Source organism: Chenopodium quinoa, unplaced genomic scaffold (assembly GCF_001683475.1).
Source record: "Chenopodium quinoa cultivar QQ74 unplaced genomic scaffold, ASM168347v1, whole genome shotgun sequence".
NCBI classification, from domain to species: domain Eukaryota; kingdom Viridiplantae; phylum Streptophyta; class Magnoliopsida; order Caryophyllales; family Amaranthaceae; genus Chenopodium; species Chenopodium quinoa.
In genome coordinates, this window is record NW_018744367.1 from 7,761,895 (window position 1) to 7,775,741 (window position 13,847).

The 13,847-nt window shown below is 33.5% G+C and overlaps 1 protein-coding gene across 1 annotated transcript; it reads left to right on the forward strand.

The window, feature by feature from the left end:
* LOC110696624 (fatty acyl-CoA reductase 3-like) lies at positions 1-5,164 on the forward strand. The gene is made up of 10 exons (XM_021873965.1): positions 1-164; positions 296-399; positions 1,539-1,738; positions 1,896-1,996; positions 2,467-2,659; positions 3,407-3,568; positions 3,915-3,996; positions 4,180-4,446; positions 4,544-4,671; positions 4,787-5,164. The coding sequence occupies exons 1-10, from the start codon at positions 86-88 to the stop codon at positions 4,935-4,937; spliced, it is 1,467 nt and encodes a 488-aa protein (XP_021729657.1). The 5' UTR covers positions 1-85; the 3' UTR covers positions 4,938-5,164.
* The last annotated feature ends 8,683 nt before the right edge of the window (positions 5,165-13,847 follow it).

The following is a 13,847-nucleotide window of genomic DNA, read 5'->3' on the forward strand; positions in this document are numbered from 1 at the left end:
AGCCAAGTGAGCTTATTTCATCAAATTATAAGCAAATCCAATCTACAAGGAAATCAAACTTAGCTACATTTAGGTGAGTTTGATCATGGATTTTGGAAGCATAACCAAGTTTTTAAGCAACAAAACCATCTTAGTTACCGGTGCAACGGGCTTCATTGCTAAGAGTACTTTCTCTCTTTCCTTTAATTGATTACTATTACGTACATAAACATGGTGTTATTATGTGCATGCTAGTTTACAGATTTCCTAAGGTTATTTTTTAACGTGTACATTTCATACGTACTATGAATTGCAGTACTTGTGGAGAAGATACTTAGGGTTCAACCAGAGGTGAAAAGGTTGTACCTTCTTGTAAGGGCTAGAGATGCTCAGGCAGCCAATGTTCGGCTTCAACATGAGGTATACCGCCGACCACAAAGTTATATATGAAATTTACCAAACGACTGCTATATGAATATTATTATTATTATTATTAGGAAATTTTGAATTTTAACGCTAAAAAAACACATAAATGGTTTATAACACAAAAAAAAAAAACAATAAAAAAAAAATTATTTTAACACCACAATAATTTTAAAAAATGGGCTTTTACACCACTTAACTGATTTAGGGATGAAATCCGTTAGTGGGATCTATAATACCAAGTATCGGCATATTATTGGTCCAAAACAATAAAAAAAATATAAAAAACAAAAAAACAAAAACCCTAAAACTACTCCAGCCACCCCACCCCCACTGTCATCCCTACCGCCGGCAGCGCCGCCACCACTTCCTGCCCTTGACAGCCCCGTTCCCAGCCCCAGCCACCAGAAAATCCCCTACCTCCCTTTCCCGGCCCCTCCTAATAACCGGCAGCCCTCCCCAACGCCCACCAAAATGGGCCGTCCTTTTTAAGACCCCATAAAAACGGCCATCGAAAACGGCCGCAAGTGGTCGAAATCGGTCAATTTAGGGCCGAAATGGTTGATTTCGACCATTAAACGGTCGATTCCGATCGTAGGTAGCGGTTGTGGCCGTTCGTTTTTCGATTTTTTGAAAAACAAATGGCCGTTTTTTGGAGCCGTTGGGGACTAACGGTCAATTTTGGGGAGGGGGAAAGGGAGGGCGGCGCTTTCCCGGTGGCTGGGGCTGGAAACGGGAGGGTTAGGGTGAGGATGTGGTGATGGTGGGCCGCTGGCGGTGGGGTTGGGATGGTTGGGTTAGTTTTAGGCGCTTTCCCGGAGACACAATGGACCCCGCTTAACAGAAATTTGGACAGCAACTGTTATGTGATGGTAAAATCAAAATTTTTAAGCTTTAGATAGTGTTAAAATAAAAGTTTTATTTTTTTTTTTTTTTTTTTTTTTTTTTTTTGTAGTGTTAAAACCATTTTTGTGTTTTTTTGTGGTGTTAAAATTCAAAATTTCATTATTATTATTATTATTATTATTATTATTATTATTATTATTATTATTATTATTATTATTATTATTATTATTATTACATTGGAGGTGTAACATATATATCATATGTCGTATAATTTTATGTCTTGGACGTAGGTGTTAGGCATGGAGCTGTTCAAAGTTTTAAGAGAAAAATTGGGAACACAATTTGAGGCTTTCATGTCCGAGAAAATTTGTGTTGTTGCTGGTGATACTTCGTACGAGAACTTGGGACTTACTGCTGATCAAACGAAAGCTATGTACGAGAGTATAGATATAGTTATTAATGTTGCAGCAACTACAAAATTTGACGAAAGGTATACATTAAATTAATTAAATTAACGGATCTATATTAGATTTCAAGTTTATGATTCATGCATGTTATCTATCATTTATATACATATACAGCAATAGATTATTCTGAAACGAAGGAAGTATAGTTAGTTACGTGTGAATTGAATTCAATGAGATTAGGTATGACGTTGCACTGGGCGTGAACACCCTTGGAGCAAAGAACGTTGTTAAATTTGCAAAGAGTTGTGCTAATATACAACTACTCATCCATGTCTCAACTGGTACGTGATGCGAATTCAAAGGTTTTATTAGATGATTTTTGGATGATTGGACTTTTTGTAAATAACTACCTTATATACAAGTCAATTTTTGTGAAAAACTACCTTATAAAAAAAATGTTGTAAGAAACTACCTATTAAACAATAGATGTTGTAAGAAACTACCTTATAAAATAATTAATGTTGTAAAATGCTACCTTTTGCCGAATTATTGCATTAAATAAGAGACGTTTAATGACCCATTTTCAATCATTTATTCTACTTTTTCCACCCAATATTTCCATAACCCCCTTATAACCCTCAATTCCCCTTCTCTTTTATTATTAAATTAAGAACATGGTAGCAACTTACAACATTTAGTTTTTATAAGGTAGTTTCTTACAACAATTTTTTATAAGGTAGTTTTTCACAAATTTTAATGTATATAAGGTAATTTTTCTTAAAAACTAACAAAATTTAATTTCGTGTTTCAGCGTACGTGTGTGGAGAGAAAAAAGGATTAATATCTGAAAGTTCGTATGACATGGGTGAGACACTAAATGGTGTAAATGGGTTGGATATTGACTCTGAGAAGAAGCTTGCTGAACAAACGTTAAGTAATCTTAAAGCCAAAGATCTTCCCGAAAAAGAAATCAGATTAATGATGAAAAACTTGGGGAATCAAAGGTATGAATTTTACAAGTATAGACAATTTAATTTGATATATGGCTAGCAAAAGTATTTTTAATTATGTATCGTACGTCCCAATTAAGCTTAATCTGTATCTAAACAAATTGAGTTTAACCTTGAGATCACGGGTTTGAAACCTAAGTCTCTATTGAGAAATTTTGAAAGAGAAGTTCTCAATTTTCCTCCACCAATCTAATGCTATGCTTGGATGTAATTTAAACTTTTCTAATCTAAATTGATTTTCTGATTTGACTAGACTTAGACCTTATTATATATGCATTAATTCTTTAGGGGAAAAAGAATAATCGAGTAATAAGATTTCCTTATATGTGTATTAACGTGTAATTTTTCATAATTTTTTATGTATACTGAAGATATTTAGTAATAAACAAACACAAATAATTAAAAATATTTGGTCTAACTATTATTCAAATATGATATGATGTGATCATTTTCGAAATTGTCAAGTCCATAATTATATACGGAGTATGTACTTAAATAAGTTGAAGTGAAAATACCTCAAGTTCAATGCTCTTATTAGTCAAATATATCAAAATCTTATAGGACCACATACACATTAGCTTAGTCGTTTTATTAATGGTTAGAGCCATTTTGTCCTCTTTAATTTTGAAATTAATGCCACATTTTTTGTATAATCAACCAAAGGTTATATTAAAAAATCTGTAGGTTCATTGACACTTCAAATGATCTAATATCAGTGTTCTTATTTACTACATAAATTAGGGCAAAACATTACGGATGGCCAAATACTTACGTTTTTACAAAGGCAATGGGAGAGATGCTTGTAGGGCAGTTTCGAGGCAATTTACCAGTGGTTATCATGAGGCCTACCATCGTATGTAGCACAATGAAAGAACCCTTCCCTGGTTGGGTTGAAGGTTGCAGGTACATATTTTTGTTATTAATATCATGTTTAATACGAAATTCTTAAAAATACTAAATCGTGTTCATGATCTATATACTACCGATGTATTCATACAACTAGCTAGTTAGTCACACCGGCTCAAATAACTCTACGTGATTTGTAAAGTTAACTTTGCGTGATTCGGGTAAAGGGTGAATAAATCGACTTAATATATACTACATCGACATAGTATGCTAGGTTTCCCTAACTATGTTGGATTTTAAAAATTAACTCTCTAATACAATAGCTCTATTACTAACTATTGACCTTATTGGTACAGAATAATACGAAGTATTAAATTTTCCGTTTCTACTTATTTGATTGCAGGACTATTGATAGTGTGGCCATGACCTATGGAAAAGGTATCCTAAGTATATTCCCTGTGGATAGGAACAACGTCTTAGACTTGGTTAGTCCTCCCTTACCCTTTTTATTTATTATAAGTATCTGTCTCAAATTAGTTTCTCTATTTGACTTTTCAACTTCCGACCATAATACCTTATTAGCTATATAAAACCGATAATTCAATTTATTTGATTATTTATGCAAATTTTGGCAATAAGTTTGATTATGTTTGCCAATAACTATGCAGATACCTGCGGATATGTTTGTGAATTCGATAATCGTGGCAATGAAAACCCATGTACGTAAACCTTGTATAACGATATATCAAGTCGGAAGCTCATACAGAAATCCAGTAACTTTTAAAGAGTTGCATGACATTCACTATCGTTACTTCACTAAAAATCCATGGAGCAATCGTGAAGGTAAACCCGTCATAGTTGGGAAAGGTCTTGTGTTGAACAACATAAAGATATTCGAAATCATTCTCTTCGTATGGCAATTTTTTGTTCAAATTGTAAGTTTAATTTTGTTTTACAATTCAACAATAATGTTGTTGCTTATCCTTTAAATTAATTATTCCGATTTTATCTAATTACTCAATTTGTTTTCAGATCCTATTATTTGCTACAAGAATGGGTCGTAGTGACTTGCAACGTACCTTGTTTAATTTCGACAAAAAGCTGAAAATAGCTATGAAATTGGCCGACTTGTACAAACCCTACTTGTTCTTTAAGGGCATGTAAGTTCAACTTTTGAGCTGCATAATTACATGACTTCTATCTTAAACTCTATTCAATTCTTTTGCGTAGTAACAATAATTGTATCCTTGCTAATGAATGGTTTTCTCGTTATAGATTTGTCGATACAAATACCGAAAATTTGATCAAAACTGCCCGTGAAAATGGTTTGGATGAAGATGTGTTTAACTTCGATCCGTTGTGCATCAATTGGAAAGACTACTTCATCAATATTCACATTCCATCAATTGTTAAATATTTGTTCTAGTTCGTACCTTTGTCAGATTTGCAAGGCCTTCAACATGTTATTAGTTCATTTTCCTAAACAATCTAGTAACATGCACTTCTCGGCCTCTTTAAACAAAGAGTTGATGTATCAAAAATATAATACTCGAATAATCATGTATGTGCCAAATTTTATTTACGAAGATTATATTGTATAATTAAATCAATAAGAGTGATTACATATAATAACATTTTTAATTTTTGTTGCTACATCGATCTATAATTATTTCAAGTGTTATATTAATAACTAAATTTTAGGCCCGAGCGATGCCAGGTATTATTGCATTATTTCCATGATAAAATTCTTTATTAACATTTAATTTTATTAGAATGACATGTAATATGGTAATGAGAAAATACTCGTTAATATGCCATATTAACGAGGCGCGTTTATATGAGGTTAAATCGTCATTTGCCAGCTTTAGTGAGGGTAAAGTCGTCAACATGAATTGGATCCTTAACTGAAGACTACCGGCGTTAATCCTTAGCATTCAATACTCCGTAGAACAAATGTCATGATCCCGTTCTTAATTCCCCCTTCCAACCTCATCTCCTCAAGTAATATGGTAATGGACACGACATTAAATTGGTGGAAGCGACTGGAATTCAGTTGATAATTATCGTTAGAGCTGTCAATTTGGGTAAACGGGTTGGGTTTGTGTCGGGTTAGTGTGGGTTGGGTCAACTTGGGTCAGGTCAATACGGGTTAATGTCGTAGCCTATGCGGGTCGGGTTCGGGTTGGGTCATGCTTGAGTCGGGTCATACATCTTGTCGGGTTTAGGTCGGGTCAATAATAGGTCGACTTACATTCGGGTCGGGTGAATAATAGGTCGGGTTTTCTTCGGGTTTTCACGGGTTAAAACGAGTTAGGTCATTCTCGGGTTCGAGTCGAGTTCGGTTCAAGTCAATAATTTGCGGGTTATAATAAGGTCGAGTCATTCTTGGGTTCGGTTCAGATCAATAATTTGCGGGTTATAATCAGGTCGGGTCAGTCGGGTCATTCTCGGTTTTAGTCGGCTTCGGTTCAAGTCAATAATTTGCGGGTTATAATCAGGTCGAGTCAATAATTTGGGGATGATGTTTCTTTCTTTTGCTGGACCGACTTGGTCTTCCTGCATCCAAGACAAAATACTTAGATCAATATATATTAACATAGAGTAGTTTTAGCCTTACGAAGTTACGACGTTACGAGCAGCTTAGAATATCTTTAGCATATATTCTCTAATTATTGTATATATCTTTTTTTAGCTAGTCAATATCTACAATAATAAAGATAAATACAATAATTAGAGAATATATGCTAAATATATTCTAACAATTAGAAATGAGCAAATAGTTATAATTAGTCTATGTAAGGAGTCGCATGTATTGAACTATTGACTATTGAACTTATCATAGTAACTCGTTTGCCCAAACACACAACTACACAAGTGACTACGTAACTATATAACTATATATTAATAAGGGAGTCTAAATTGAATTTAAGGTGAATTGAAATCGGGTCAGGTCAATAACAAGTTAGGTTGAGTTCGAAATGGGTTAGGATCAATTCGGGTTAAATTTGGGTAGGGTCAATAACAAGTCGTGTTGATTTCGGGTCAGGTTAGTAACAGATCGAGTTGAATTTCGGGTTGGATTAATAATAGGTCGAGTTAGTAACAAGTCGGGTTAAATTCAGGTCAGATTAGTAACAGGTCGGGTTAAATTCGGGTTGGATTAGTAACAGGTCGAGTTAAATTCGGGTTTTGACGGGTTAAAACGGGTTCGGGTCAATCTCGGTTCAGGTCGGGTTCGGTTCAGGTCAATAATTTACGGGTCATATTCGGGTCGGGTAATTTGCAGGTTGGTTCATGTTCGGTTTCGGGTCTCAAATACTCGGGTTAACTCAGGTCTAGGGTTGGTGTCAAGTCGTATCATATCGGGTTCGGGTCACCATTTTTTCGGGTTCAAATAGGTCGGTTAATAATCGAGTTCGGGTAGATTTTTCGAGTCGGATCAGCTTTTGACAACTCTAATTATCGTGGAGGCGAATTGCAGTACCAATAAGCAATTGCAGTACCTATTATAAAGGTTAGAGGAGGTCGGGGCGGCGATTGAGTAATTCAGATCTCGGCACCCATCTTCCATTCGTTAGCTCCGTCAAACCAAACAATCAAACCTTCAATGGTCAGCTACAAAGGAGATATCGAAGATGAGGACAAATCCCACCCTTTGGGGTTAACCATACCCTTTGTTTCACCCTTTATTCTTAGGGTTTTCATTAATATTGGCGACGAAGCCGCCGAAAATATGGTGGCGGTGGATATGGTTGAGCATCTTCGATGGAGGACGAAAGGTTGAGCATCTTTAATGGAGGATGAAAGCTTGAGAAGATGAAAGCTCATATGGAGTTTTTGATTCCAGATTCGTCAACAACGGGGTGAGCAAGAGATTGGGATTCCTAAATTCAAGACATAACGGGCGTTAACCATTGTCTAACGTCCAGTTATGTGCCCCATCACCACCAAAACATTAAAACATTAAAATAATAGAAAGAAGCGAGAATAATTGCAAAATTGCCACCATATTAACAAACTTTGTTTATAATCCTTATTAACTAGGCACCGCTCAATATGGTAATAGCTTAGTGGCTAACACCTTAGAGTTTAAACTTAAGGTCATGAGTTCAAATCTTGTAAGAACCATATTTTTAAAACATGGAGTGAAAATCGAATTAAATGAGGGAGTGCCACATGGCTTAAACATATGAAGTAATAAAATAAGGAGAGCACCACGTGGCACCTAAACTTGTTTAAGAACGCCTTTTGATATATAGTATACCTTCTGCGTTTCGTAATCTATTATTATCATAGATATTTAACAAAATTTACTTCTACGGTTTTCTAATAAATGTAATCAGATAACTTTATTATATACTCATTAAACGTCAACTTGTTGCACGGACGAAGATACAAAGGAACTCTATGCATATCCTAGTTTACGGTAATTATCACAAGCTTACATTAGGTGGCAGTACATATTAATTTATTATATCATGACAAAGACTCAACCTACAACAATATGAAATCATAAGGACAAAATGTTAGTGCATAGCCTTATTTATAAATGGTGTATGTTGAAAACTTGATCCCCATCTCAAATTCCGCTTTGGATTTAAGTACATAAGTGGTTGTGCTGAATCCCATCTCCTAGGGTACCTTTTTATTGAATTAAATTATCTTAACTAGTCAATTAGATTTGCTATATAGTTGATGATTAATTAACAAATAACAAATTTTAGTTCTTGTTTAACTTATTGTTTAATTAATGCTTATTAGTACACCTTAGTCCTTGTGGATTTCGACCCTTGCTTTACTATCTACTCACAGCATACTTTACAGTTTTGCAATGTATTGGTGAAGTTATGTTTTTGTTTGAATTAGGAGGCTAACCAACAGCCTAATTTCCCTATCTATTTTATGCAACAACAATAATTTTGGATCAAATGTTTCTGGTAACTTAGGGTCAAAATAAGTCTCATTTTACTTAACTCTTCAAGAGAAGATGAAATGGTTCTCTCCTACACGTCATAAATAAGAGTGACGGTTTGTCAACTTTGTCTATTTAGTTTTCCTGTCTATAAAATACTTACGAGGTGTTTGGTATGAGGGATGGAATTAAGTGGGATAAGAATGTGGAATTAATAGATAGGATAAGGATAAAAATAATGTATATTATTATTTGTTATGGATTGGGGTAAGATTGAGATAATTAATAAAAATACATAACTATCCTTACTATCCTTTTTTTTACTCTCTTTTCTTTTCTCTTTCATTAAGGGTAGAAATGTCTTTTATCCATTAAATTTAATCTTCATCGCTTATACCACCCCCTTAGTTATTATTTTAGAGGAATAACTCCCTTTTCTATCCCCATCCCAACCCCCCTTCTTATCCATTACTCTAAACAAACAAGAAAAACTAGTCAAATCCCTCCTTTTTCATCCTTATCCCTTCTCTCCTATCCCTCTAAACAAACAAGCTGAAACAGTATTTATACAACTTTAGTAGTATAACATATAATATCCCTTTCTAATGAATAGTGACTTTTTTTAAAAAAATTTTACCTTTTTACATATAGAGATTTCATATTTAAATAATAATTATCCGTTTTTAACACTTGAGATAGATACCAATATTTATGATAATTATTATTAGTAATATACTCATTATTCATAGCCTAAGTGGAATTTAACTATGTTTGTATTTTTTACTAAGACATCAAGAGTAACGCCTTGTTTACTTTACCTTATTTTTATTGAATTAAAATTTATTGAACTGAAATTATTTTTGTTGAACAAAATTAAATTTATTGAACTAGTATTTTTACTGGACTGAAATTATGTTTACCGATTAAAAATTATTTTTACCGATTCTCTATTATATTTATACTTTTAAATTACTGATATTTACTGATTAAAATTATTTATCATTAATGAACTGAAATTATCTTTACTAAAGTGAAATTAATTATACTAAACACTACTACCTCTGTTTTAAAATATTTGTTGCACATTTTATTTTCGGTCGTTTTTAAATACTTCCTACATTTCTTTATTTGAAAAGTTTTTACAATATTTAATTCATTTTTCTCAACTAGTGGACCCAACTTAAATCATATTTAATTAATTTCATATTATCTCTCCTCCAATTCTCTCAATCACTTTGTTTTTTACAATTTTTTATTCTTTCATCTACCCCACTACCTCCATATTTTATTACTTTTTCCCATTTCTCCTAAAACTTCGCACATGAAGAAATGGAGCAAGTATTTAAAAACGGAGGGAGTACTTCGTATTATTTTAAGATGAAAAGAACAGAGCCTAATTCTAATATTACTGCAAGTCAAATAAGTAATTATTTACTATTTACTAGTATTATACTGTACTGTGGTTGCATCTCTTCGGAGACATCTGATCTGATACTGTACTGTGGTTGCTTGTTCTATTGCAATTGCATCTACTAACATATCATTAATGGGTTCTTATAAAAAAGCATAATGATTCTTTCACTAAGTTCACAGTTTAATGATCTAGATTTGGGCTAGATTCTCAACGAAATTTGAGACTCGTGAGATGTGAGCCTGTGAGGGTTGTGAGAACTTTGGAGAACTAACAATGTTTTGTTCTCGTTTTAGCGTTGCTGTAATTCTTAGAATCATTATTTTGAAAAACTATCATCCGAAGATGGTTCTCCACTTAATTTATTGGGGGTTCATAGCCAGTCAATCGTAGTATGTCCTGACTAATCAAGATTCTTATTCAAGGTACTCTTATAGCATAGTGTGGCTTAGACTATCCCATCCTATTATGTTCAAGTGTTAAACCCATGCCATTTGATTTTTGGGCCTTTTGGTCCCTCTGTGTCAATTTATTGTTGTCCCTTCACTTATTTGCTTTTGCAGTGTTCTTAACTAGAGGTGTCAAAAACCCACTCAGATCTGATCCAAAATCAACTCGAAAAAAAATAAATTCAAATATCGACTTGCTTGGACACAATAATTTAACATGACTAAAATTTAAAAGTAGACTTAACTTGACCAAACTTTACTAAATTTGACCAGAACACTCGAATTGACACCACTACTCTTAATTATAGATAACAAGGGAAAGTTGTGTACCCCGATGAGGTATGGTCCAAGGCAATAAGAGTCTGTTTCAAGCAGCTTAGCTCTCCTAATCAAAGATTAAATTTTCGGGCTTATGTTTGTATTTGTGTATATGTAACAGCTAATTAGCTCAATTAGGGTTGTTAATGAGTCGAGCCTAAACGAGATGATACATGAGCCATGCTAAGCTTAGCTCGAAAAGTTCGCAAGCGGCTTGAATTATTTTCTTAAGAAAATATTATATGTTTATTTATATTTAAATAAAGTTAACAAGTAAATAAGCACAATAACATCACCCCACTTTTATACTTGGGTACTGGTAGGCTCGGTTCAATGTAGTAATATGTTGAATACATACTTTTACTTTGTAATATTGTTGATTAGAATTTATTTATTGCGTACTTACATATTTATAAAAGTTTATCAAATACAAAATTTTGATGAATTCATCAAATTCACCTTAACAATATATTACCTCTATTTCTTAATGATTTAACACTTATTAATGTATCTAAATATATGTTTGTAAAAATAATTTAATAAAAGGAGTACAGTTTAATGATCTAAACTTTGCCCGATTTATTTTAAATAATCCCAATTTTTTTATTATTCTGCAATAATCCCAATTTTTTATTATTCTGCAATAATCCCAACTTTCACTTACGTTTTCTTTCTTCAATCTGGATTACCGGTTACCTGAAGAATAGGTTAAAAAAATTTAAACAATTTATTTAACACGTATTACATGCTAATTAGTTCACCAAAATAAAAAAACAAAATAAAAAAAAAACCTCCAAAGACCACCAGCCACCAAATGGTTGGTGGCCGCCCTTCCCCAACCGGCAAACTCCACTCCCAAACCGCCCTCTACGATCCCGCAACTCCATTTTTCCGACCTCCCTCCCCGCATTGGAAACCCTCCCCTCACTCCCTTTGTTTGCGTTTTTCCAGCAATTGGAGGAGAGAGAGAAAGGGAAGGGGATGCTCTTTTGGTGGTTTCGGGGGTGGGGGAGGTGATTTCGAGGATCAGGGGTGGTGTTATAGGTGGTTTCGGGGGTGGGGGGGAGGAGATGGGGATGGTTATAGGGACGTGGGCTTTGGATATGGCCCTTATGGGTGGTTTCGGGTTTTATGGGTGGCGGTTTCGGCGCAAGGATTTTGGCTATGGTTGGGGTAGGGGTGGGGGGAGGTAGAGGGGGTAGGTTTCACGAGGTTAGGGCGGTTTCTCGGGAGGTTTTGGGGGCTGGTGTTAGGAAGGTGGTGGTTCGGGGTGAGTGGCCATCGTCAATGGTTGTGTGCTGGTGGTGGCTTGGTTGGGTTTTTTTTTTTCTTTAATTTTTTTTTAATTTTTTTGAACCAATTGCAACTTGACATGTGTCAAGTTACCTAAAATAAGAGGTCAGGTCATTGACTTTGGTTGAGCAGTTTGGGATTGAAGAAAGAAAAAGCATGTGAAAGTTGAGATTATTTAAAATAATCAGGCAAAGTTGGGATTATTAAACTGTATTTTTTCTGAATTATAAAAAGAATTTTCAAAAATACTTTAGATGAATCTAACACGACTTCACTTCTCCGCATAACGATATTTTTCCTTGTATAAATAAATAATGATGATCAATGTCAAGTTTATGAACCTTGTCTAATGCCAATATATTATGGTTAGAACTAGAGGTGTCAAAACTATATCCGATCCTATCCAATCCGAAAAAAATCCGATTCAGATTTCTACTCGCGTGAGCATAATAATTTAACATGACTCAACTTTAAAAGTTGATCCGACCCGACCTACCTCATCATACCCGATCCGAACATTCAAATTGACACCTCTAATTAGAACTTAGAACTTCCAAAAAAAAATATGATGGTAGTGTAATTTTATGTAACGTCTGCCACATACATGTCATACTTAATAACTGCATAAGTGGCAGGCCTCTCCCTGAGGATAATAGAGAGAGGCGACCGCACAAAGGCCCAAGGCCATGAATCAAAAGGGCCCAAATTGCATAGCCCAACAAAAATTAGTATTTTAGGTTTTAATACTTTCCTAACATTTATTTTTAAGTATTAGTTCTTTCATACTTTTATAGATCTACTAGTATTTAATCAAAATACTTTTTTTTTCTACTATAGGATATACTAGATGAAATCCCGTGCGATACACGATTTTTCGTACATATATCTCAAGAAAAGATATTTCCTATATACTCTAAGTTTTTTTATTTTTATTTTTATTTTTATTTTTATAATTATTTGATTTATTTTACAATTTAATAATTTCAGACAAAAAAAAACAAATAATAATTTAATTAAAATGATATTGCCAATTACAAAAGTATAATTTTTTTAATGTAATTTATAATGCGACTTAATTTATTGTTGTTTTATATTTAATTCGTTGTTGTTAGTTACATGACAATAAAATGATATCTTTCAAAAAAAAAAAAATCGTAATATATCATATTTCATTGATTACATATTAGGATAAAATCTTTAATGTGAAAAGATAATAATTTTTTACTTTTAAAATAATTTAAATCCTAAATCATTATTCGTTGCTTTTTACACTTAAAATTAAACTCTCAAACACTAGACGAAAAACCCCAATCCCCACCGGTTCAAACCCCCCATTCCCCACTGGTTTTGAACCGTTCTTGATTTGGGGGGTGGCAAACCGTCAAAGATATGCCACCGGTTTTAAACTGGTTGCCAAAAGAACTTTCCCCACCGGTTTTGTGGTGAACCGGTGGCAAAAGCTGCTGATTTAGGTTTAAGCTAAGCACTTTTGCCACCGGTTTTCAACTGAACCGGTGGCAAAACTTCACCATTCCCCACCGGTTTTCACAGTGAACCGGTGGCAAAAGTAAGCGCGCCAGATTTTAAATTAATTTTGGGCACCGGTTCATTGAAAAAACCGGTGGCAAAACCTGTTTTTTTTTTTTTTTTAAAAAAATTTATAATTAAAATTAATTAAAAACCTGCACATCCTGTATTAAATCTGCCATTAAAATATATTATAATAACAGTAATAATACCCCAAATTATTACCCGTATTATTATTATTATTATTATTATTATTATTAAAAATACTAATAATATAATAATTTTTACATTGGAATAATAACAACAATACATAAATATTAATTAATAACCGTAAATGCGATACAATGAAATGTCATATAGCTTTTACAACTCATTAATTAAAAGGTGTTATATTTACAAACTATACTAATAATTAATGTATAAGTT